This window comes from Gambusia affinis, linkage group LG14 (assembly GCF_019740435.1).
Source record: "Gambusia affinis linkage group LG14, SWU_Gaff_1.0, whole genome shotgun sequence".
NCBI lineage: Eukaryota > Metazoa > Chordata > Actinopteri > Cyprinodontiformes > Poeciliidae > Gambusia > Gambusia affinis.
Window position 1 is genome coordinate 15,072,812 of NC_057881.1, and position 26,938 is coordinate 15,099,749.

The 26,938-nt window shown below is 38.7% G+C and overlaps 1 protein-coding gene across 1 annotated transcript; it reads left to right on the forward strand.

The window, feature by feature from the left end:
* Positions 1 to 5,371: 5,371 nt before the first annotated feature.
* Positions 5,372 to 23,030, forward strand: galnt12 (UDP-N-acetyl-alpha-D-galactosamine:polypeptide N-acetylgalactosaminyltransferase 12). Its single transcript, XM_044138687.1, has 10 exons — positions 5,372 to 6,305; positions 8,270 to 8,439; positions 9,256 to 9,445; positions 12,450 to 12,635; positions 12,826 to 12,943; positions 13,423 to 13,599; positions 15,683 to 15,814; positions 16,060 to 16,173; positions 17,017 to 17,172; positions 18,498 to 23,030. The coding sequence occupies exons 1-10, from the start codon at positions 5,959 to 5,961 to the stop codon at positions 18,633 to 18,635; spliced, it is 1,728 nt and encodes a 575-aa protein (XP_043994622.1). The 5' UTR covers positions 5,372 to 5,958; the 3' UTR covers positions 18,636 to 23,030.
* The last annotated feature ends 3,908 nt before the right edge of the window (positions 23,031 to 26,938 follow it).

A 26,938-nucleotide genomic window follows, 5' to 3' on the forward strand; every position in this document is an offset into this window, starting at 1 on the left:
CATTTTGCCTTTACCGTCTTTTCTGTCTATTCACGTTTCTCTCTGCACACACCACGCTTTTTAAAAAAATCTAACATGTGTGCAGATGTTGCATTTTTCTTAAGAAAGACATCTTCCCAAAAACACTTGGGAAGATGTGTCTTGGATGGCTTTCATCCATGTGCAAAAAAAGGAGAAAAGCATACAATATGCTGATTTCTGCTGCTCTCACATACATCACATGGATGTCACCATTCATAGCTGTTTACCACCACCTACTGACAGCAGAGCATATAACACTCACTGCAGAGAGCAGGCTTTTAAAAAAAAAAAACATCAATGGAGATTTTGCTTACAAGTCTGTATTCGCTTGATTCTCAAGCTGACTCTCACTGATTTGCATGTTTCACAAGTTTTTCCACTTCAGTAAACCTGATTTAAACGAGGTCTCTTAAATGCTTCTGCTGACCTTGATGACTTTCCGAGGAGGCAGAAGTGTATGTAAAGTTAGACATCCATCCATTTTCAAAATCTATTTAATGTTTGTAGGTTCGCTGGGTGCCACTGCTTATCTCCGGTGGTCAAATGATGAGAGGAAATGTGTGCGTCACAGGCAGGTCAGCATTTAATCTCAGAAACACTCAGGATAGGATGTACATGTCCTTCCCTGTGCCCAAGTAAGAAAAAATTAGAGACTTAACCAAACATGTTTCATTGGAATTAGGAAAAAAAATTTGAGTCAACCAATACATGCACAAGAGAAAATGGAAACTCCACACAGAAAACCTACGGATAAATTTGTAAGCCAGGATATTTTAAATGTAAAGCAATGTTAACTAACTACTACACCACCTTACAGCCCTGGAGGAAAACGTCTTAAAAACACATGAAGGACAACATATTTTCAATGTTTGGACAATACCAAGGTGAAAATACAACTTCATTTTAGTGTTTATTTGGGTACATTGTTACTTCCAAAACGTTAGAGGATAGCTCACGATGAAATGAAACAGAATGCTCATGAGACACTGGAGTTTCTTTGGAGGTTTTTCAACTGGGCGGAGACCCAGGTCCCATACGAGAATGCATAAGTCCCCTCTCTACTTAATTACGTATATATGTTCAGTTGCTATTTGACACAAATAACGAATCAGTCAATCACATGGTAGAGACTTATATTGGAGAGACTCAAGGTATTTCAGCAACTAGATGCATTGAAGGTGACTTCCTAAACAAGCATCAGAATAAGGAAGAAGTTGAATTTAAGTTGCTTTGAATATGCTGTAGTATCTGGCTCCAGTCTGAGTATTTCAAAAACGCAGAAATTCTGAGAGGTGTGAAACTCTCAGGTTGTGTGTGAACAACCATCTTTACAGCAAAAGGTCCGCAGAATGACGAAAGACCCGACATTTCCATCCAAGCGCCAGCTTGGATGGAAATGCTTTGTTATGGGGCATTTTCAAAGAGGAGAATGGGCAGACAGCTTTGAGACGATAAAAAGCCAACATTAGCTTAAAAGACCATCTGTTACAAGTAAGTTGTTCAGAATGTCATCTCTGAATGCACAACACTAGGCGCCATTTCTGTCAGCTTAGATAAGAAAAAATGTTGGCAGTTCCAGTGATTCTTGATATTACATTCAGATGGTAGGGTCAGCACAGTAACTCCTGCAGCCATCTTGCCTTTTATCGGTGGCTCTGCTGTTGCTGGTGAAATAATGACTTAGCGGTTATTTGCACACATTGGGCCCCATAACACACACTTCATTTAAATGCCACACCCTACCTAAGTAATGTTGCTTAACATGTCAATTGCTTCATGGCCACAGTGTATGCATCTTCTGATGGCTACTTCAAGCAGACTACTGTACAGTATCACAAAGCTTAAATCTTCTGAAACTGGTTTATTAAAGTTTAACTTGTTTTTCCAGTCTGTGGTGTACATAAACAGGTTGTGGGACAGCAGGGTGAGTCAGAAAAAGAAAGAACTCCTTCCTCCCTACAAACATCCAGACATACCTGTCTTATCGAATGCACAGTGACAATGGTCTATTGATAAAGGGAGGATAAAAAAAGTTGTGAATTTGTGTAACAATAGAGCTCCAGTGTGTAGAGGCAACACCCACAGCATACACAGACACTGACAGACAAGGCTACACAAGCAAACAAGATGAAAACTATGCAGGGGAAGAAATATAGAGGCAAAAGTATCCAACAGGAAACTTGTTGAAAATATGAAGCTAAGTGTTGAGATATTTCTGTGAGCAAGACATGAGTCAGATAAAAAACAGTTATGTCTTGAGCAGTGCAATAGAAACAGACATGATCACACAGCTGAAGTCACTGAATGAGCTCAGAAACACATGATGCAGTGTTTACAACAACACAAGGCTCACAACTTTTGAGGAAAAACATTTACATATTAGTAGCTTCATCAGTCTTTTACAGACGGCTGTATTTATTATTTGCAGAGAAAGTTTTCAATACAATGTATAATGTAATTGATTTTATTGTAGGCTCTAGTTTCTGGATTTTCTGCCTCTTTAATTTCATTCCAGATCTACTACCCATGATGCTGCCACCTCCAAGTTCCAAAATAGGTGTGGCATAGGTATTTTGCAGTACTTGAATTCCTCAAACAAATAGCATATTTGATTATATGGGCCAAAAGGTTCAGTTTTGCCGTTCTATTAATAAGGCTAAGGCCTGCAGTATGGGTGAAAATAAAAACATAGAAATATTCCTTTCTATAATACAACCAACAATTTGCAAATTGGAGCAAACAACTGTGCACTGTTACATTATACTTTACACATCCGTATTTATGTAGTTGTCCACATGATGTATTCCAGCCATCTAACAACAAACAAAATGATGTCTTCTTCTTTTACCCGTGCTCGTCTACCCATTAAAATCTTACGTTATTGACATTTAAACACACAGAAGGTGAGGGATATTCTTGAACACAACAGGGCCTGCAAGGGAGAACAACACAACAAGAGAAGATGAGTCAATCAGGCCATACTGCATATGATTCACATTGCTTAAAGCTCTCGGTTGCTCAATAACAGCCTGGTGGTTCGTTTGGATCATTCCTTTCATTCCCACTTTTAGACGCGTTAGTCATCTGGAAGCTTAGCTCGAACATTTCTTTTCACATTTGTTTGGCATTCCATCCTATGTGTCTAAAATCTAATATGCGAAGGACATGCTTGATAAAAAAAAAGGGCTTCAATAAAAATCATCTGAGGGAAGAGCCATCCCACGGTCTATGTAACTTGTCATAAAGGCATTGTCAAATTTGTATTGGACAGTGTTGGTTAGTTTACTCATTTAATAATTTCCAGTCCTAATAAAAAATGGATGAAAACTTTTTTTTGGCCATTAAACAGAAACCTGAGAGGATACAGCTCAGCTAAAGTCACCAGGGCTTTATTTTTCCATCACTATACCTCTGTGTTTGCACCAAATATCTCTTCCATGGAAAATTTGATCCATCCTCCTGTCCTAAATGAAAATGCTCTCATCCATCCACATTAACATTGTGCTTCTTGACAGACGCAACAAGCCCGGTCTACCGTGATACATTACAACACCACAACGGCTGACTTGTTGCCTTCCTACTTCTCTTTGTATGGTTTTTTACAACATGGGTGCTCGATCAAACAGCATGACACTCAAATTACCTTCTGGCCCTGAAAGATCACCTTAATTATTTACCATTTTAATTTACTCAAACATACATTTTGTGTCAAATTTCAGCTTTGGTGTCAAGAGTTTTCATAGTGGTTTCGTTTGAGTGGCAACTTGGTTGACAAATGGTATAATAAACCCTTCATAGTGAATGTACTGGAGGCTGGAGATGGGTTTTCCCAGGGTCACTGAAGGCGCTTCAGAGATGGTATTTATCACAAACGCTGCAGCTAAGGGCAACTGTGGTAGTTCATATGATTAAAAATATGTGTATGAAATCAAGTTAGTTTCAGAGCAATAACACTTTGTATGGTCTTATGTCTGATATTCAATAATGACAAAACGTCAGCCAACTTACTAATGAAATAAAATGAGGTAATTAAATCAATAAATCCAAAAAATACAACATACTTTTAGTATGTGAAATAAATAAATAAATAAATAAAGCCAGCTAAGTAAAATAAAATAAATGCATGAATAATAATAATAATAATAAATTAATAAAAAAATAACTACATAAAAATCTAGATAAATAACAGTTAAAACCAAAATCCTCCAAAAATAATAAATAATACATTTAACCCAGATTTAAATAACTGAATAAAACAAAAAAGATTATGCATATGCAGTTAATGAGCTAACTAATCAAAGCAGACAAACACTATACGTTTTGAAAATAATGGGTAACAAATTGTTGCACCCTTTTTGCACTCTCTGCAACAACTAGGTCCGTTTCACCAGTTACCATAAAGCTTCTCAGAGTTTTACCTTGAAATAATGAGATTTGTAAGAACAAGATTTAATGCCAAAATATGGTCAAATGTTACAAAATAATAAGTGGAACAGATACATCTGTATCTGTATCTGTTCCACCGATACAGAGAGGCGAGATCTGAAGTCATTAATTTCATTTTGTGTGACTGTCGCCAGTCTTATGTGCTATTGTTATGTAAGCAGCGGCAGCAGCAGCGGCAGCAGCAGCAATGTGTATATATGATCAGATGAGGAGACAGAATCATTTCATCCGTAATAAAAGATTTTATGGCGTTTGACTGTTGGAACATGTCTAAAAGATTTACTTGATTGACTTGCAGTAACCCCAAAGTTCCTCATCTGTTCCACGTTAAAGTCTACCGCCGTTAGTGAGACGATGTCCTTCAAATTAAAAGCGCTCTTTTTTAATAATGGAAATTGCATAAGTTATCTTTGGAATATTGTGTAATAAAAACAAAAACGACAACGCAATTTCCGTGTTTGTTATTCATAGAGTTTTCAAGATAATAATCCATGTAGAAATTCCAACAAAATTTCTTGTTTGTGATGTCACACAAACGAGTTAGCATCTAATGCTAACTTTAATTGGATCCCTTCAATATTATTAAACTTTACAATTTATAATATTTAAGGATCTTTATGAATCTTTGCATAACCAAAGAAAAACAAAATCAAGTTTATATTCCAGTTTCAAAGTAGGCTAAAGCACTATGTATATAGACGTTGTCAAAAATTTTAGAATTATTGCCTTTAGATTGCATGATGTTGAGCCGATTTTTCTTAAACTCATACACTTAAAAACATTTATAATTCATTTCAATAATAGTATGTTAACTTAACTGAAAGGAGTTGCTTTTGAAAAGCAGTGCACCTCGTTTTATTTTTTCATTCCCAAACCGGAAATTTAGCTGAGCCAACTTTACACAGCCTGAACTTCGAATGAAATGTTTGGAGACGACACAAGAAACAAAGTAGTGGTTCGACGCGCACGTACATTGAATTCGAGACAGTGGGCGTACATTTGATTAATGTCATCTTTTAATTTTCTTATTTCTAACGAAGCCAACTATTGTCCTTTATTTATTTATTTATTTAATTTGACCTGGATTTGTTTCGTTTCTCAGTTTGTCAGCTAACACTCAATCCAGGGAGATAATTTGCTCGGGTCTAATCCCGAGTCTGTGTGTGTTAATCCTTTCACACTTAGTGCTGCACAACAGTTGGAGGAAGTCCAACAGGAGGAGTGTCTATAATCTTATCGGCCGTGAAGTTAAATATACTGATGTTCCGGGTAAATGAGTAACAACACGGAGGCTCCTCTCTCAATCAGCTGGGACTCTGAAGATTCACAAAAACATTGAACTTTCCGTGGAAGTATGCGGGGCAAACTCAAGCGGAAACACGAAGTTTGAAAGAAACCTCTAGTTTGGCAGAGTAACTCCACCAGAGTCCCACAGGTTTGAAGGGGCATGAAATCCCGACCGAACTTTACTCCTCGCAAAGAAGCGACACGATGGCATCATGCGGAAGAAAGAGCCGAAACAAGTTAGTTCTTTGCCTCTTTGGCGTCACTTTGTTGGGGTATCTAATATTTTTCAAACACCCATCCGGGAACGTCAGTGCTGCAAACCGACGTGAAGTCTCCGGGGAGGAAGAGAATGAACGGCTGAGGAGGCCCGTTTACGAGAAGCCCCCGCTGGATCTTAATGCCCTGGGTGAAATGGGAAAAGCTGTTAAACTGAATTTGAACAAGGAGGAGAAAATAAAAGAGGAGGAGAGCATCCAGAAACACCAGATTAACACCTATGTCAGTGACAGGATCTCACTGCACCGCAGTCTGTCAGAAAGATGGAATCCACTGTAAGTGTCACCCAGAGCACTTTCATCACTCAGAAAGTTGAGAGTGAATCTTATGAGTATGGATACCTGTCATTTGACTTTCAGTATACTCCGACAGTATGGGCAGATCGCCGGAACGCATCTAGTTTTTAAAATATTGGGTTTTAACACAGCTAAAATGTTTCATCATACAAAATTCTACTTTTAAGTACTTTTAATAAAAAGCACCAATGCCTACTCTAGGAGCATGAAGCTCAGAAAAAGCCAGTGCATGAAAGAAAGCTACAAGTATTTCCCCCTTATCGGCTCCTTATGGCCGATAAGGAAGCAAAAGCTGATTTTTGGGAATATTTTTGAAAATATAATGGGGTCTAAAGAAGCCCAATTGTGGCACTTTATTATGTGGATAAAAAGATTATTTATTTATCCTGGAGGGAAATTTGTGTACGTAGTAAGCTAAAAGATATCAACAAAAAGCATACATAAATGCATGCATCAAGCATTAAAATTAATTTATGTTAATTGAAGTTATACAGTAATATCCGGTATGTTATTGTATTTCTGAGGAGGAATAATGGCTTTCCTGTTTTACATGGAAAAACAAAATGTTAAATGCTAAGATTGGCATAAAGTATTGGGAAAGTTTTTAACATTTTTACTCAATGTTATATATAATCACAAGTGCCTACTAAAAAATTATTTGATGAACAGAAAAAGCAGTCATTATATATATATATATAGAGAGAGAGAGAGAAAGAGAGAGACCTTCTTTGTTTTTTTTTATTGTTCCCATTTTATATAGATAAAAAAACCATCAACATTCGACAGCTGCCTAGATTCCTCTCAGGTCCGCAAATTAAACTTCCGTCTATGGGGAAATTTTTCTGTCATAATCCAAGAGCACGCAGGTTCAGTCTGACAGCAGGATTTCAGGTCTTTTGTTCTCAAAACGTATAATATTTTGCTTACATTTTTATTTTGAAAGCAGGACTTTGTGTCTAACACAAAACATCTGCCAGCAGTGTGCTACTGATCGCTAACAGCTACTGATCTTAGGCAGGATTTTGTTCACCAAACCAAAGACAACATTGTCACGACATGATGTCTATCTGTCTGTCTATATAGACATATATTATTTAAACTAGTACTATTTTTTTAAGGTATGGATAAAACTCCCTTTCATTAATTTATTTAATATATTTTATTTGCCTAGTTATTTTTGTTCAGCCGCAGAAGTTTTACTGAATCTGAGCTGAATTGTTTTGCAGTGGAAGTAGTGTCATTTGGTCAGTTGTAACGTTGTAGCTCTAGGAGAAGAAACTTTGTAACGTTCATTTTTGTGTGCGTCAGTGCCCGGCTGCTTCTGAGAGAACAATTCCCCCTCCCCAAAAAATCAAAAATACAAACGGCGTGGGGCAAATGTACTGAAGAAGAATTCTCGTCTGTTTTCGTGAGTGCAAAATATATGTAGATCGATCAATCGATAGATAGATATCATGTCGTGACTATGTTGTCTTTGGTTGGGTGAACAAAATCCTGCCTAAGATCAGTAGCTGTTAGCGATCAGTAGCACACTGCTGGCAGATGTTTTGCATAACATGGAGCAGAAAGCTGACATTGTTTCTCCCTAAATCCAGTAAGTGGCACAGGTTGCTACAATCGGTAGCCACACAGGCACACCCGCTACAAGGACACGAATGCACCCAGTACAACACTTTCATTCTAGCGGCTGAAAGGTTGCCAGGTGACTGTGCCAGAAGGCAGTTTCATATTCCGTAAGCGAGCAGAGTCCGAGCAGAGACTAAGTGTAAGCTGGAGGAGAAGTTTTGAGAAGAAGGACATGACGTCCTGCTTTCAAAAGGAAAATGTAAGCAAAAGTTTGAAAAGTTTTGAGAACAAAAGACATGAAATCCTGTTTTGAGACTCAAAGTGTGTGCTCTTGGGTTATGGCAGAAAAATTCCATCGTGTCCATCGTGCATTTCAGTTGCAAACAGCTCGAGTACGACTACAAGTCTCTGCCTACAACCTCAGTGGTGATTGCTTTCTACAATGAGGCCTGGTCTACACTGCTGAGGACGGTCCACAGTGTGCTGGAGACTTCTCCTGACATCCTCCTCAGAGAGGTGGTGCTGGTGGATGACTACAGTGACAGAGGTAGGCGATTGGACGCTTGATGGACAGGCAGCAGGACTGAAAAGCCGGCTGATTGACAGTTACAGGAGACGGAAGGCTTGTTATTGGTTCTTATATGGACTCACACGGACAGGGCGCACTCAAGCACATTAAGTATTATAGTGAAGTTAAACATTACATAGTACGGCAATGCAAATTCTTTTTTTTCCATCTTTTTTTCCATAATGCACGAGTTTCCACGTCATCAGATATTAAAAGGACGTGGCGTTTACACAGACAGACATATTTCTGCAGGTTTGTGTTTCGCAACTGAAAGGCTGGGGATCACACACTTAACAACAGCACCTGGGGAGGGATCACAGATTACAGCATTTCTCAACCACCAAAGGCAAATGAAAGCCTCAGACTTAGAAGTAATTGGTGGTAATAGAAGATATTTTAAGAATTTGGACAGACTGTGTTTCTGCACCACTCTCCCATTTAATGAAAGAGAGGCAACGTATAATACTATGAGTTTATCACAATTATAAAGAGAGAACTTTAACAACACATGTGCCATGGAAAACATTAGTGTTTCCAAACACACTAAAGTAGTGTGTAGCCCTTTACACACCAATGTAATTAGTATTTGTGTGTATATTCACAGACATACTCAGATAATAGGATTCACTGAGAGACAATTGCAGCAAGAAGGTCTATTGCACCAGTGACTGCTGGAGATCAGCTGCTAGATTCTCTTTAGCAGTCAAGATTTTATTCCAGCCTTAAAATTCTGATCTCAAACTATTTGCAGTGTTAAAGGTTTTAAGTGCTCACTTTTATTTGAATTTCTTGAAGATCACCTAAAGGAGCCCCTGGAGAAGTACCTCTCAGGGTTGAAGAAGGTGCGTTTGATCCGGGCCACGAAGAGGGAGGGGCTGGTCCGGGCCCGGCTGCTAGGGGCATCCATCACCACGGGCGACGTGCTGACTTTTCTGGATTGCCACTGTGAGTGCCACGAGGGCTGGCTCGAGCCGCTGCTCAAGAGGTGAGAAATTGCTTTTCAGGAAACTGTAGCACTCTTCAGTTTGAGTATTTCACTCCAGTGTTGACTTTAAAGATCATGTTTTCAAGTTCAGCTGTCTCCAAGCATTGCGTTGACTTGCATCGCAAATAAGCTGAGGCTATAAATGTTGACGTGTTTCAGTATTTACATGCATGTGCATGTGTCCCCATGCAAGTAAATAGTAAAGAAGGAAGCAAAGAAAATCAGAGCGATATTTTCAGAAGCACAGTTATGCAGTGCCTCGCAGATGTGTTCCCACACCTTGAAAGCATTTTCATTTTGTCACATTACAAAAACAAATTGGTGCATTTATGGCTGGACAAGTACGCTGCTTCTCTTGGCCCACTGGGGTTTAATTTTTGCTTTTAAAACTGATCTGATGGAATGCTGGAGAGGACTCTTGATGTGTGCGAGATGTAAAAAAGAGTTAGCCTTTCACCAAAGCTGCTTAAACCTAAAATGACGCAAGCACAGATGTCCCCAACGCAAATTTCATCGTCCACATTTCTAAAGAAGATACATGGAAGGTAAGGTAATTTTAGTTGTATAGCTCATTTTCAGTTGCAAGGCAATTCAAATAATAAACCAAAAGAGAGAGCAAAAGAAGAAAAATAACCTAATGATGTTGATCCAAAGCATATAAACTAGATACTCCTGTTCAGGGTTGCTAGATATGTATAAATAAGTATTCTCTGGACTTTTTAAGTATGTTCTATATTTGTAAACATAATGAGTATTCCACAGTTTCTAAGTAATAATAAGTATTAAATGCTCCTGTTCAGGAAGAATTTTTTTTCTGCCAGGTTAATTGGTCTCTCTAAATTCCCCCTAGGTGTGAGTGTGTGTGTGAGTGGTTGTGTGTCCTTTATGTCTCTGTGTTGCCCTGCGACAGACTGGCGACCTGTCCAGGGTGAACCCCGCCTCTCGCCCTGAATGTATATATATATATATATATATATATATATATATATAATATATATATATATATATATATATATATATATATATATATATATATATATATATATATATAGCAGATAAAGGCTTCCTGAAACACTTGGGAGCTGAATCGGTGTAATAGCACTTTGCACCAATCTGATGGTGGAGTAACCTGAGTATCAGATCAAAATCAATAAGTATCTCTATCGTTGAGCTCACATGCCTATTTATTTAGTTAATGATTTAGATATGTGCTTTTTGATTAAAATGCATTAAATTGCAGTTAATTAATTACTGACCCTGAAATGAACTCAATTAAAAATTTTAATCATGTCTCACCACTAATATTTTGACATTCGCATGCTTGCTGTATATGTTGCTCAGCAGATGCTAACAACAGAAGCCGCTTGGCTTTCTATCTGATGGATGCTCCGCTTGTCCAGTCGGTCAGATTAGGTGGAGGGACACGTTTTTGCAGATTTCATCATTGCCATAGTTGGTGTCTTTTAAGATAACCTTACTATGCTCTAGACTTCTGCCAAACTTCTTTCCTGATGTGTCTGCTGTGTCCCTCCATCTTCATGATGTCAATTCCCCTCTAATGTCGTCACAGAAGAGCTGTATTTGTACTCAAGTTGTACTACACACAGATGGACTCTGTTTAATCTGTGGATTTAGGAAAAATGGTAGCTCTAGATTTTATTCTGGGCGTGATGTGAAAGGTTGAATACCTTTTTCAACCTTCAGAGGATGTTTTGGCCAACTGATGTCAGGAAGTTACTGACGCCGGACCACTTTTTCAGTAACGAGTAATCTAACGCGTTGCTATTTCAAATCCAGGTATCAAAGACTACAGTTAGCCTACTTATCAAAAATCAGTATTTAGGCGTTACTATCTTCTTTTGTAATTTAATCGTATTTCCTCTACTCGTTTGTTAATGTCAACAATTTATTACCTCTCAATGACATCGACTGAGCTTCAGGTACTAGTTACAGAAAACTGCAAACATCGAGACCAATATAAACAGCGCAATAAGCGTGAAAACAGCCACGAATAAGCGTGTCCGTAGTTGGCAATAGTTATAATGGCAAGTTAGCACCGTTATAATTTGTTACGGTTGTTTTTGGCTGCAGGAGGAGCTCTGTGCTGCGACATCAAACTCAGGGGAACGCAGAATCTGGAGGCTGGGGGAGGGGGCTTTAAAATCCTTCTTAGAGTTTTCCAGACAACAGTGGACCACACAAATTACTCAGGTTTTTTTATACAATCTCCTCTTCAGTTCAACCTTATCAATGGAGACACATTGTTGATGTTACCATTATAAAATAACTTACAATTACGTATTGACAAAGCTCAATGTGATTTTCACAGGAGGCAGAGCGTTGTTGTTAGCAGCTGCTGAAAGTAACTAAAAAGTTACTTAATCCTGCAGTTAGTTACTTTCCTGCAGTTAGTTACTACTTGAAGAGAAAACAGAGTGAAGACCTTCAATGATTTGATTGTAGTGAAGAATTTGAACTAAGTTACTTTTTCGGAGTGACTATGACATCACTGGTTTTGGCCAGAGCAGGGCTGAAGGTGGAGTTTTAGAACTCCACCCCCCCTGCAGCAGGCATTAAGCTCCGTGAAGGGGGGCTCACCCTTTCATACTTTGAAAACCCCTGCTCTAGACTTCTGCCAAACTTCTTTCCTGATGTGTCTGCTGTGTCCCTCCATCTTCATGATGTCAATTCCCCTCTCATGTCGTCACAGAAGAGCTGTATTTGTACTGAAGTTAAACTACACACAGATGGACTCTGTTTAATAATTTTGCGATTTCTAAAGAAAACTGGTAGCTCTAGATTTTATTCTGGGGAATTGATGTGAAAGGTTGAATACCTTTTTCAAGGCTCACTCAGACTTCGGGGCTCAGTACTCTGCTGCCTTTTGACCAACTGCAGTACAGGAAGTTAACACAAATATTAAGTTTTACATTTTTCTTTTTGCCACAAAAAAATAGAACATATATTTCTTTTGACATTTGACATTCTTCTCTCCTTTCTCCAGGATCAAAGAGGAGCCCAAAGCCGTGGTGTGCCCCGTCATTGACGTGATCGACTGGAACACCTTCCAGTATTTAGGCAACCCCGGCGAACCTCAGATTGGTGGGTTTGACTGGCGGCTGGTCTTTACCTGGCACCCGGTCCCAGAATACGAACAGAAACGCCGTCACTCGCCCACTGATGTCATCAGGTACTAGTTACAAAAACCCTCCCCAAAAAAACTTCTGTGAGCAAAAGAAGATCACAAGTTTTTATTTAAGATATTGTATCGATTCCACCCATATCTTCTGATGACTTTTTTATGAATTAGTAAATAAGAGGTGGATAGTGGCACCAAGATTAACTTTGTTTTTTGTTGTTGTTGTTTTTGGTTTGTTTAGATCTCCTACTATGGCAGGTGGTCTGTTTTCTGTGAGCAAAAGCTACTTCCATTACCTGGGGACATACGACACAGGAATGGAGGTTTGGGGAGGAGAAAACCTGGAGTTTTCTTTCAGAGTAAGAAGTAATCTAGTGTATATCTTCATGTTCTCATACATTATACAAGTACATAGTGCTCAGCTGAATTATTACTTTGTACTTGTAGAGTTTGCAAAATGCTAGCACTGTTTATAGCAGTGATTCACAAAATGCAGCACTGAACAGACATTTGGAGCTGGATTAAATTAACTGTAAACCATGTGACAAATTCTTCTCCAAACCACAGTGACCGCATTGACACTACAAGAGAAAACAGAGTGAAGACCTTAAATGATTTGATTGCTGTGAAGAATTTGAACATTTCTTTGCTGGAGTAAATACAACGTCCCAAAAGAGTAGTAACCAAAATATGTCTCTGTAGCGGCAACAATAGCCTTTTTTTTTTGTTTGTTTGTTTCCAAGCTCCTCCACAACGTTTGCCCTTTGTGTAACCTGATTGATTCACAGCTGAGAGGCTAACCAAATCCTCGTGGTGCTGCGGTTCTCGCTTCTCTTAGATTTGGCAATGCGGGGGCAGCCTGGAGATCCACCCATGCTCCCACGTGGGTCATGTGTTCCCCAAAAAGGCCCCTTACTCACGGAGCAAAGCGTTGGCAAACAGCGTGAGGGCAGCAGAGGTGTGGATGGATGAGTACAAGGAGCTCTTTTACCACCGCAACCCCCATGGTCGACGGGTGAGTCCACACGAGTCATAAGAGGGTGTTCGATGGGTGTCAAGCAGAGCCGATGTCTCTCTTTAAAAACGAATTGAGGCACATTTAGATGGGATTAATTGTTCACTTCCGAAAGTCGCATACTTGTGTATTTTTATTTTTTTCTGCCAGTTGTTTACTGCATCGACATGCGGAGGCATTAATGACACCCATGCCTGCTTGTATGTTTCACTCAAACTACACACGTACAAGCGCAGCCGCTTCCCCACTGTGGTGTAAAAAGCTCCCCCTGATTAAGTGACTCTCAGGATACATGAGCGACACACACTCAAGGTGACAGGAGTGCCGGGGCATTCCGGTGTGTGATTACCACCTTTTCCGTGTCACTCTGTGCCAGCGGGTGTCACCCACCTGTCCTTGACAGGGTGATATCAGTGCTAACCTGTGGGGTGCCTTGTCTTAATGTGTGTGTGTGTGTGTGTGTCTGTGTGGGTGTGGAGTGTGTGACAGTGTAGTTAAGAGGAGAAGCTCTCAAAGCACAGATCAGGTGGCGCTCATCTCCCTGAGAGGAGGAAACCTTGCTGAAAGGGAATATTGCTCAAAGCAAGCAATGCTGCGTTACTTTTTACCATGAAGGGAGTCATTGGGTTTGTGCATTTTAATGTTTTAAACCTTCTGTGATTAAATTGTCGTAATTTAAAGCATAAATCGATGTGATGTAACTTTGGTTTAAGATGCAGCTATGCTTTTTTTTTTTCAAACCACAAAAGAATAGAATATATATTTCTTTCTGCAAAATATTTTTTTTAAATAGGTGATCGCTTTAAATACAATTACATGAATAATAATAAAAAAAAAAAAAAAATCCCTGAGTACTTTGGGTTTTACATCATTCATTTCCTCCAGCTCGGTACCCGAGTCCTCATACTGCTTTAAAATTAAAAACAATGCCATGTGCTTGAAAACCTAGTAGCTTTACCAGTCATTAAAAATGCAGCAAATAAGACCCAGATCCAATATCAGGGTTCAGATCGGGACTTCTGGCAGAAAAACAGACGCTGCATTCTTGTATTAAAGCCTTGCAGGCACTTTGAAACATGGTGGTTGCAGCATCATGCTGCGGGGATTATTTTTTATCTTTTATTTTTTAGCAGAGACAGACAAGGTGGTCAGAGTTGTCAAAAGGATTGCAACTTTAACTTTCTGCTACAATTGCGGTGAATGATGGTAGTACAAAGTATTTACTCGGGGGAGCTGATTACAACAGTTTTATTTGTAAATTTTTGCATACACTTTGAAGTTTACAACTTAGCTCTACTTTGTGTTGGTGTATCACATATAACTCCAAATTAAGATGCATCTATGTTTGTGCCTAAGGTACAAAAAAAAATAAAAAATCAAAGTGTTTCCTTTTCCAACACAAATAAGAATATCAAGCACATCGTCAAAGTACCGTTGCTTGTTGTCCCCCTCCCTCGTCCCCTCAGACATGACTCTTACACTGAGTGATTCCAGCTCCACCAGCCCTTGTTGTTCCCTTGTCTGTAGTGGTGCTAGCACTTGATAAAAGACCACCTCTTTTAGGAATCTGTCTTATGACCGGATAAACTGATAAAGAGCCAATTAGAACTGTGTTTGGGCACACGGCCAGCATCCGTCATTCTGCAGTGCGCTTCTAGCTTCTTCTTCCAGCAGTGAAGGTGTGGTGAGCATATGCTCACTGGCAAAAGACAAGTGTTTGTTTTCTTGTAATAATCAGCTAATCTTTATCAGACTGGTGATACCTGTTTGTTAAAGATATTTACATAAGGAGATCGCTGTCTGCACGTTAAACACACAGATACATCCTTCTGTTCTTTACCTAGAATTTAGGAGTGTCTTACTACTGTAGTAAAATATTTGATGTGATTAATGTTTGGCATATAAAAAATGGGCAGAGTTATGAAACAACTACAGAGGGTGCTGTTGTACACCCTTTCACATCAGGGATAAGCTATGACGCAGCAGCTGTGAGTGAAGCATGATCTCTGAATTTATCAAAATTGTTTCTAATTAGGTCAGTAAAGCTGAACTGTTATGTTTTTTGTTTTTTTTTGTTTCCTAGGAAGCCTTTGGAGATGTGACAGAGAGGAGGAAACTGAGAGAGAGGCTGGGGTGTAAAAACTTCAAGTGGTATCTGGATAACGTTTACCCCGACATTTTTGTCCCACATGATCGACCGGGCATGTTTGGAATGGTTAGAACGCTTCTGAACAGTCTACTGTACGGCCAAAAATATTCAAAATTAGTCAATCTGCATGTTTCAATCACTTTCTTTGCTCCATCAGTAAGGAAATCTTTCACCCATGCATGGACACTACCACTCAAATTCATATTAAAGCAAATACTTTTTGGCAAAATTGTGCTTATCGTAATAAGAGAAATATTGAATTGTGTGTTTGAATCTTTGTAATATACCTTTATGTGACTTTTTTTTGCTAGCTGAAGAGTCGGGGAAAGACCAACTACTGTTTTGACTATAATCCTGGGGATGACCAAGTGCTGGAAGGTCATAGGGTCATCCTCTATCCATGTCACGGCATGGGTCAGAATCAGGTAAGGCCCTAGGCTAACTTACATTTTGTGTCATATTTAGAAAAATTGCAGACAGCGATACACTCCCATTACACTGATCTTATGAAGAGGTGTGTTCTCTTTAATTTCTCTTTTGAAAACAAATGTCAAACACAAACATAATCTTCAGGTCAGCCATGATAATTCTGTTCATCTGCACAGATGCGGTTGTTTAATCTTAATCCTTATAGAGACATAATTGCTTATGCCTAGTGAACAGAGTTATAGAGCCTGTCTTTTAGTAACCACTTAAAGATGTATTTCCACTAAAATCATGGCTTTGTAATCTTAGTTTTAGAAGATAACATAGTTCTTACGTTTCTAGTTCTTGTATCTCCAAACTATTTACTCACCAGCTCTTTGTTTAGTAACCGTTTTTCTTCTAACCATTCTCTGTCCTCTGAACCTTGAAACAGTCACTCCCCCCTCATTTCTTAAATTTTTTAACAATGGACTTACCTTTTCCAGGTTCTATAATACATCCACAGTGTTGATCCGTAGAGGCAGACTGTCTATTTCTCAATTCTATTTCCTCTGTCAGTTGTCAGTAAACCAGGAAGCTCTGTGAGATTTAGCAGTGCTGCCAGAAACACCCCTCTGTGGACAGGCGCTGATGTCATTTCTGTCGAAAACGGCTTCTGTAGTTGTTGGATTGTCAGCCTTTTGGGAGTGCCCTGCATACCTCCGTTTTACATTCGTTGTCTGTAACCAGTGATGGTGGTTCTTGATCTCCACAAACACACACAGGCAAATTCTGTTGCACGGTGTTTATTTCTAACTGCTTCTTTGTTTGTGTCTTGCATCTGTGATGGGTTCTCCCAACAGTTTTTTGAATATTCGGTCAACGGGGAAATATGCTATAACACCAGAGATCCTGCTGGATGTGTTGTGCCTGACAGCATCAACACTTACCTGACTGTCCTACAGTGCGAGAAACGAGGACGACCTGTTCCCATGGACCAGAAATTTATCTTTCGAAAGGTATTGCAAAATCATCTCGGCGCCAAATTTATTTCCAATTTGTGTGTCTGTAGCTTTTCACAAAAAAAATAAAAAAATAAATAAAAAAATGTGTAAAGGTTTTTTTTTTTTATGTTTCGGGATTATCAAGTAATGTTAGCAGTCTGCTCCGCCTAGATAAGTTCTTACTTCATAAACTTATTCATATTTTGTCACACTACAACCTGACATGTATTTTATTAGGATTTTATTAGTCAGCAGAAAATAGTGCATGATTAAACAGTGAAAAGGGTGAGATGCATGGCTTTCAAATAGTTTTTACAATCAATTTTATTTGTATCCTCAGGGTGTTAGGCCCTCTTACTCTTATAATGACATATAAAGTCTGTTTAGTGATTATAGTTCACCTATGTGTATTTTAATCTCAGTATAAGTCAGCTATTTTGTGAAGGCCTCAGAGGTTTATTAGAACATTGGTGAATAAATAGCATAATAAACAAGCCAGAAAAGTCAAGGAGAAAGTTATAGTGACATTTAAAGCAGGGCTATGTTATAAAACCAATCCATTAGCTGAAAATGGGCAGAGAGTGACACAACTCAAAAGTTAGAAATCCAAAAGTTTGTGGCACAACTTTGCCTCCTTCCAAGTTGAATAGAAAGGGACACAAATCTGTTAATGTGAGGACGCCAGCAACATTTGACATGTGGAAAAACGACATTAGTTTAAAAATGTATTACAAAACTTTGAAACTCCCTGTCCAATCAGACAAAGATCTCTAGATGAACAGAACTGGCAGAAATATATCTCTGAAAAGATTTTCAAATGTTTATAGTAAAAGGTCAATGTGTACAACATTGACTCACTAGGAGCTGAATGCAGACCTATGTCCACTTTTCAGATTTCTGTGTCTGAAGGAACAATTAAATTGTCTCATTATCCTTTTAGTTATGCACTGCAAGCTGCGTATTTACCACACATTGCTGGCAGCTGTTCAACATGTGCTGAATGTCAGTGTCTGACAGCCTGCCATGCCATAAATGGATCTGAAAAGATGAAATGTATGTAGGAAGAGTGAAAGATGCTGGAAAGTGGAAAAGTATTGGGGGATACACTGATCCTAGGAAAAGGTTGCTGGATTTGCATTTCACTTGTCCAACTTGTCTTGTTCCCTGTTGTTGTTCCATGTTTTTCGCATAGTAGAAAGGTTCACATTGCAGAAATGCATTGAGTAATTTACAAACCACAAAGTAGTGAAATGTGTTGTGGTATCTTTTGTTGTAGATATAAATGGGTGTCCTGTTTACTGAATGTTTTTTTTTTCTTTTTCCCAAATGGTGGTTTCCAGGATGGGACTCTGTTCCATGTCCAGACCCAGAAGTGTATTGAAGCGGTGGACCAGACCGACGATGGGACACCAGCCCCGGCTCTGCAGCCCTGCTCTGACATGCTTCGCCAAAAGTGGTTTTTTGAGGAGAAGCTGTAAACTCTTAGCATACATGAAACATCTCACCAGCTGAGGATTCCTCTCTGACCCCCCTTTCTAATCAAATATCCTCACCTTCCATGCAACTGCAGCAGAGTTTATATTTTCTAAAGCATCTTGTGCACAAAACAGACGATAGGAATTCTGACTATTTTTCAAAGTGGGCCAGACTTGGTCTAAGACTAAGTGATTATCTAAATTACATATAGATCATCACAATAACATCAATTCATTTCATTGCTGTTGCAGAGACTGTTACAACTTTCTTTCCTCTTTGCAAACAGAAATAAGGACACAGAAACTTGCGCATCAATCTGACGGAAATCACGCATTTATGAATCTGCCAAAAGAGCTTTTTGTGTGGCTGGCTGATATTTTTTTTGATAACATCATCCGAGCTTCTTTCTTGATATTTAGATTTTCTCCTGTAGAGGGGGCTAACGCTCCTCTCTGTGTTTGATCCTTTCTGTCAGTGTGTCCTCGCTTCATCATGTGCCAGTGAGGACAAATGATCGAGTGTTTTAATAGGAACCTTTTGAAAAGGTTGACTGCTTGATGCTTCATTATAGCAGAAACTTGAAAGCAAAGTCATAGATCGCAGGTGTTATGCTGGTACCTAACCATAACGCATTACTACTGAAAACATGGGAAACCACACTGTTACTATGCTTCGATTTCACCTTTCCAGTGAAGTCAAATGTCATGGGTCAATTTTGAACAGTCCCACTCAAAAGTTTTCATACACTCATCATTCACGTGGAATGCTAATTATCCTTTTATTAAAACTGTTGCTTCACCAGGGTTGACTGTGATGTGACCTGCAGCTTCACCGATTTGAAAACACAGGAGTCAGACTTTGAATTTATTTTGGATATTCCCTATTCCTCAGATTTATACATTCTCCTCAATTAATATGTGAGTAAATGTTCCTTAGCAGGTTGCAGACAAACATTGTAATTCTTTGTTGCCCCCGATGAGCTTCTGGCACAACTCTGGTGTTGGACCACTTCTTTCATTAAAAATGACGGAGCTCATTTAAGTTGCTTGGTTTCCTGGCATGAACTCGGCTTTTAATCATAGTTTATAAATTTTCAAAACGGTTGAGTTCGAGGCCGTGGAAGAAGCGCAACAGTCACATGTTTGATCCCCTCTCAAACCAGTTTTGATGTGTGTTAAGGATCTTTTCCTGTTGGAAAAGTTAGATGTTAGATTTATATATTTGTCATCGGCCCAATAACGCAGTACTGAAATGTGTTGTGGTACCTGGAGCCAAAGAAAAAGACAAAACAGCAAAGGAAAGCAGGAGTTCACACAGAACAGCTCTTAGTGCTGCCACCATTTTTGCCATTAATTTCAGTGTATTTAGGTTTGATCTGATTTTACTTCTCTAAACTTTCTTCTCATTTTTGCTTTGTCCATTTAGGCTGCTGTGAATTTCCATTTAGCCAGAAGATTAATTTTACCATCTTCCAAGTCATGACTGGCTGGAGTCTTGGAGATTCCTGGGTTAATCCAGAACAATCCCAGCCATTTTCAGTTCATCACAGGGGGGGAGCTTGGGTCAGATGATCAGATGGTAGGGTGTTCCAGTATCATAATAATCCCAAACTGGTATCAAACCTGGTTTTAGAATGAATAAAAAGAATAAACATTAAGCTGCTTGAATTCAATCTTGTAAAAAAACAAAAGAACTATGATTTAAAACCAGCTACGTGCAAGGAAGCCAACCAATTAAAAAAAAAAAATCACCAAGACATATTAATTTAGAGTTGTCAACAAGAACATTTGTGTAGGTATTTGTGGGTTGTAATATATTTAAACCTACACACTATCATGTGTGTATCTTGTTATGTGTGTACGGTATTATTGCATCTTGTTACTTTGGTAACAAGATGCAATTCCCACAGAAATCACCAGTATACTTTGCAAGAGACGAGCATGATTCTTATGTAAAGAATGGCACATTTGACAGGTTCATGAAGGCCTTTTTTTGGACTTTGCTTTCTCCTGTGCAACGTCTTCTGACTCTAATAGCAGTATTACAGTATTTGCTACTTTTGCACTGAAGCTGTGCACATCTTGTCAACCCTAAACTCAAAGCTCTAAGCAAAGTCTGATCTTAAGATAAAGAAATGCCAAAATCCATAGAACTCCTACTGGTTTCTGAGAAAAGCACTGCAAACAATAAACTTAAAGTTGCTGCCGACCTTTTGACCTGAATGTATCCATATTGTGTCCTGGAGTGGATTTGCAAAAAATCCACAATAAAATTCTAACTTGTCCAGCCAGTTTGTGTTTTTATAAGCTCTATTTTGAATCGTATAACCGTCATAGCCTGACGGGAAACATTTTAAGCAGCTTCAAATGAATTCCATGACTGCTTGTGAACTTCTGAGTGAAACCGTAAATTCCCATTTAGTGGCTGAAATAATGTATACAGCTATCTAGGCTGCGAATATATTCTTTCACTGTTGCGTTCATGAAGAGTTTCTTTAAAGCTTCTCGTCAGATTTGCCGTAACAAGAGTTAAGTCATCTGGTGATGGCTGCAGACCAACATTGTTCTGCACTGAAATTAGAGTAGCAGTGTTCTAACTCACCCATGTGTGCCTTTTTATAAATAAAATACAAGTTTATGTAACATAATTTAATAGCAGCGGAGGAAAATGCCTTTAAGTGAGATAAATTAGTATCGCTAAGATCGCAAGAAAAGAAATTGGCTGCACTCTAAACGTTTGCACAGGCATGGGGTTCTTCCTTTGCTAGCGCATTTTTACTCTGGCGGGTCATACTGATGTGAATACTGACGCCGCTTCAGCATTCATCTGTCAGAATAGACTTCCTTACTTGTGTGGGTCTCCCTCAGGCCATGCGGAGGGAAACAGCAGAGGAGTAGACAGTTGTTGGTGTCTCCAGAGTGCCGCCATGCCAGATGGCTTCCTGATTGATTTTCTGGGCTGCTCCCAATTCTTTATCACATTTTTCCCCTCCTCTGTATGTCACAGGACTTTATATTTTGCACCTGTATATACACATTCTGGAGGGGGAAAAAAGAAAACAAAATCAGGAGTACATTTTGGATAATAGAGCTGAGTGAATGAAGCAATCTGTGACCTCTTCCATACCATTAACCTTCACAAGCTCTTTCACCGTCAGCCTCAAACGACTGCTGTTAGAAACTAATGGTAAGAGACCATCATGCTGGAAAAGATTGTCGATATTGATTCAGAGTGTTTGCTTACAAGACTCTAAATGGCAGCGTTTTCAAAACACTAACGCTGGGAATTGAGCTGGACTAGCAGCCATTCGTTCTCGCGAAAATGAAATAAAAAAATAAAAATGAAGAAGCACGTGTGCTGCTGTTACAGGAAGTTGATAACATCTGTACGGTTCGGCCAACGCAGCGTCAGATATTTGCTACCATGCACTTACGCTTAAGAGTTTTATTGCACTGTGCAGAGCATTGGAAGAATGAACTGCGATAGCTGTGTTGGACTGGAGGGAAGCACAAAATAAGCACCAAGCTTATTGAAATATGGATGTAATTACTGGGCTTCAGTTCCCTGTAGTCCATAAGAAGGCTTTTTGTTAGGATTATAAGTAGTACACTGCTAAGTGCTAAGTGAAGTGGACCAAATGACCGGTGGGGACAGTATCATTCATAGTAGGAAGCAAGAAATGTTTTTTGTCACAATTGTATGATGTGTGATAATAAAACAGCCAAAGTGAGGTGATCAAGTTTAATAATATGACCCTACCGTTTCAGTTTTTAAGCTTCATTTCTAGCATGATGTCTGATTAGCCTATTCTATTGAAATAGATCATCTTACTGTAGTTTATCAATGGAAATTTTTATTGACAGTTTTTCTTTTGTTTGTTTTTTTTAAATAAGACGCACCAAAAGTAATTGAGCAGTCTTTGGTATTTTCTGTTCTCTTGGCTTTCTCAGTAATAGAGCTGATTTACCAGAAAATACTCAAACTGCTCCTTTAATTGATTTATCACATATATGGGGGAAAAAAAAAGTTATTTATTGTACCTGTGTTGCCATCTGTTTTGAAACCATTTTGAGTGTTATTTTGGGTGCTGATTTGATGTGCTACAGGTTTCAGCTGCACCGCTTCGCCAGTTCAAGGTTATATATCCATGATGTTGTATCGTATTTCTTTTGCATAGCAGCCAAACCTGTGTTGTCAACATATTCCAGGACTTGTTGGAGCAATGTTATAATGTTGTCGTACTAGACCATGCTCTGTTTCACAATAATGCAGAGGTTCCTATTTGTAATGAAAATAACTTCCAGTGGGAGATGTTTTTTTTTTTATTTTTATGTTATTGCTGACAACCGTGAAGGTATAAAATTCCTCAAAAATAAATTTTATCACAGTAACATAAACTCACACTGATAATTTTAGAAAAAAAAAAATCAACCTTAAATCTGAGTACATGTTGTGGGCGAGAAAAATAAATCAATTTAAGCAGACAAATGCTACAAATATTAATAGCACCATACATATGTAAATTGAATTGAAGATTAAATTTTTTTATCTTAGCATCAAGCCATTGTTTCTGGTTTCCTGGAACGTGAAAATAATACAATGAAAAGTCCATCAAAATAACAAAGACAAGAGTACGTGCTACAAGTATGTTACGGGTGTTTCTGCTGCGTCTGTTTGTTTTAGCGAGAGACAATTTAAAACAGTTTTCTATATTCTACTCATAGTTAACTATTGGGAAATGTTATATGACTACACCAAATATAAGATTCGGACATTTAAAGGCATTTCAGTTCAATCAGGAAGTCTTAATCTAATGTTAATAAGACTGTTGTAAGACTCAACTGGCAAAACAGAAAACGAATAAGAACAGGATGTGTTTCAAAATTTTGTGATGGCTAGGTCATGAAAGTACGTACAGAGTAATAAACTGAAAGGCACTTTTTATTTATGGGTAGGAATCAATAATGTGACAGTCAGTCGAGACTATGCTACTGCTACTAGAAATTTATTTTAGACCTCTACACAAAATGTAGATTTTTTTTTTCTGTGTTTGGACATTTGAAACACAGGAAGCCAAGCCCTACTAAATATATATATATATATATATATATATATATTTTATTTTTTTTTTATTTCTGTGTTTGTCAGAATTGTCAATTTAACAGTGACTCATCTGCATCCACAATGATTTAAAAAGACTCATTTCACCCACATTAAACTGTCGGAGATGTGAATCAAGATGCTCAGGGGATAATGAGGGAAGGAGAGCGAAGTTTTTCCAACCGTATCTGATTGGATTGGTCACCAGCTGCTGAATGAGATGGTGAAACGTTGTGCCAGAGCCAAGCTTCTCGGTTTCCTATGAAGCTGACAGTCAGGCCTGCAATCAGTCTCGGTTACTCACTGGAGATTTTTGGCTGTTTATTTGTCTGGGCTTTGTTTATTGTGTGACATGTTTCTTCAGCATTTTGTATAAGATATAAAACGCATATATTCTTTTTGGTTATTTTACTAGGCTGTGTCTTTCGCTTGAAGAAATAGCAGCGAGGAACATATGTGCCCCACTGAAAGCGCTGCATGCATCAAGCCGGCTTCTTTCTCGTACAGGATGACATGTTTTGATGCAAAACAAGCCACCCCCCCCCTAAAAAAATAAAATAAATAAATAAATAAAAATCCCCACATTACACGGCACCACTCGGCTGCTTGCTTAGAAGAAATGAGAAGCACTGCAGAGGTCTGTGATGCCACTCTCCCTTTTTTGCACACTCTCCTCTTCATCTTTTATACACAAGTTTGCAAAATATGCAGCAAAAAAATGGCGTTGAAAAATCCTGCAAATGCATTCACAGAAACCCTGCATGTTGTCGCAGTCTACTCGCAGATTGTAGGCGTAGTTTTTGTTCCAGTGAATAGATGCTGCACTACAGGCTCTCTCTCTCTTTCTGTCTCACACACACCCCATATGTGTCTTTAATGGTAATGCAAAACAAGGCTCCCCGTGGAGAGAGTCATTGGAGATGCTTAGGCTTCAGTTGTCAGGGAGCTGGAGAACCATAGGAGGAACTGAACACGCACACACGCACACCAACTGGAAGTCATTTCCACACTGTTGTCGGTTTGGTTTATGTAATCCCCCAATACCCAGAACAGCTCAGGAGCTGTAGCTGTTGGCGGCATACTCTAGATGACACACTTTCACTTTCAGGAGGGACTGAAGACAGAGTACAAAACATGTGAGGCCTAGATACAGAGATACAATTACATTTCTTATGCACCGGGTCTGATTGACGCCTGATTAGTGTGGATCGTTCGGCGAATTGAGCCTTCCATCAGTCATCAAATCAGCAACAATTAACTGTTCTTGAGCAGTTATGTCGAAACAATACTGCTGCTGTCTTTGCTGGATGACATGTTCTTCCATTTGGCGGATTTAAATAGAACCCAGTTTTTTTTTATTTTCGGTGAGCAAGATAGAGCTTAAAAAATCTGCTTCAGCACTGCAGGGAGACACAATTGTGGGGGGGAAAAAAAACATGCCGCATATGATGAATATTACTGTGCACTTAATAAAAAGTCAAGCTAAGAGCATCAAAAACATCACTTTGTTCTTACTGAACCACAAATGGCATTTAAAAAAATTTTTTTTATGAAACTTTAACTTAAGAAGTAGCAACTAAGTGCTAAGCGGAATCAAAATTGTGCATAGTTTGAAGTAGATTTATGAATACAAATATGAAAAATATGCTGTGCATTTTATTCAAACTGCTTACCCTGAGGTAAATGTAATCTATAAATGATCACTTGTTAGATTTCTGTGTAATTTTGCGTTAATTCATCTCAGTAAAAATCCAGCTGTCCTGTGGAAGAAAACAGAACAAACAGCATCATAAAGGCCAAGAAAGACAAAGCAGACAGCTTGGAGATGAAGAGTTGAAAAGCTGGGTTAAATTCTGAAGAGGCCCGCAGTGATTCTAGTGGAGCCACAACGTTCCACAGTTCAGATGTGAGAATCTGTTAATAAGTTTTTTTTTATGTACACTTTGGCCGTTTAGTGTTTAAAGATGCATCTATATGGATGGTTGATGGTTGATTGATGCTTGGTTGTCTATGTTATAGTGAATTGACTTTTGCAAGAATGACTACATTGGAACGGTTTAGATCAAAGCATTTCAGAAAAGCCCTCTCAAGGTTTCCCAAATAAAACGTTTGTGGCAAAACTTGCAAAGCCACAGATTTATTTTACTAAGGGGCAAAAATTCCAGTTTCTACTTGTACTTAATACCTGTACCCATTTAGCAGAAAAGGGAGTCTTGATTCAGAGGGCTAAGTACATATCTGCCACATTTTAATTTGAGAAAAATTGTGAAAACGATATACTGCTTTCTTTCTCTTTACAAAAACGCACTAGTCTCATAAAAAAATTCCCACTGAAATACATTAAAGTCACCAGAAAAAAACAGTCTTATTGGATTGCTCTGAACATCCTTTTTTTTCCCCAAGTCTGAAACAGCCAATATTTGAGCACTGTTGAAATGGGAACAAAAGATATTTATCTAAACACTTAAGGGGCCATTCTCAGAGACATGAGCTGAAAGCCCTCTTCAGCTTGTAGGATCAAGCTCATCTAATCCATGTCTGCAAAAACAGCCAAAACAGAACCAAAGGAGGGTGAACTGTTCCGCTTTTGCCTCCAGTCCTCCCCTCTGTTTTTCCAGTTGAGTTAGATCCCACCAGGAGCCTTAGCCGAGCAGAATTTATTATTTTTTTTTCTACATTCAGTGGAGCAATAATCTGAAAGCAAAAGTCCAACCAGCAGACCTAATGCCACCCTCAGTCTGACATGTGAATTGTAAAAACAATTCACATATTTTTACAAACAATTAGTAATGCTGACTTTAACACTAGCATTACTAGGGATTTTGACCTCCTCTGGGCTCCAATGGTAGAAATGTCAAATGACTCTTCTCTGGTAATTCTAGTGTTAATCAGGAAAAGTATTGGTTAAGAACCTCTCGTAATTTTTCCATTTAATCTCACAGTTGGAGTAAAGATGCAAATTAGCAGACTTCTGATTTCTAACTGACATCATTGGATAAATCCATGTTCATGAGTCAGCTGCCACTTACAGCACAGATGATTTTTTTTTTTTTTTGCCCAGGCGCTCCAATGCACAATGATGAACAGGAGGTGTTATTTCATGCAAAGATCTATTGCTGATTATTTAACTGTTTGTTTTTTTTATCCACAAGGCCTGAATGCCTCTCCAGAAGCAACGATTAGTTTGTCCATGAGTTAATTTCCA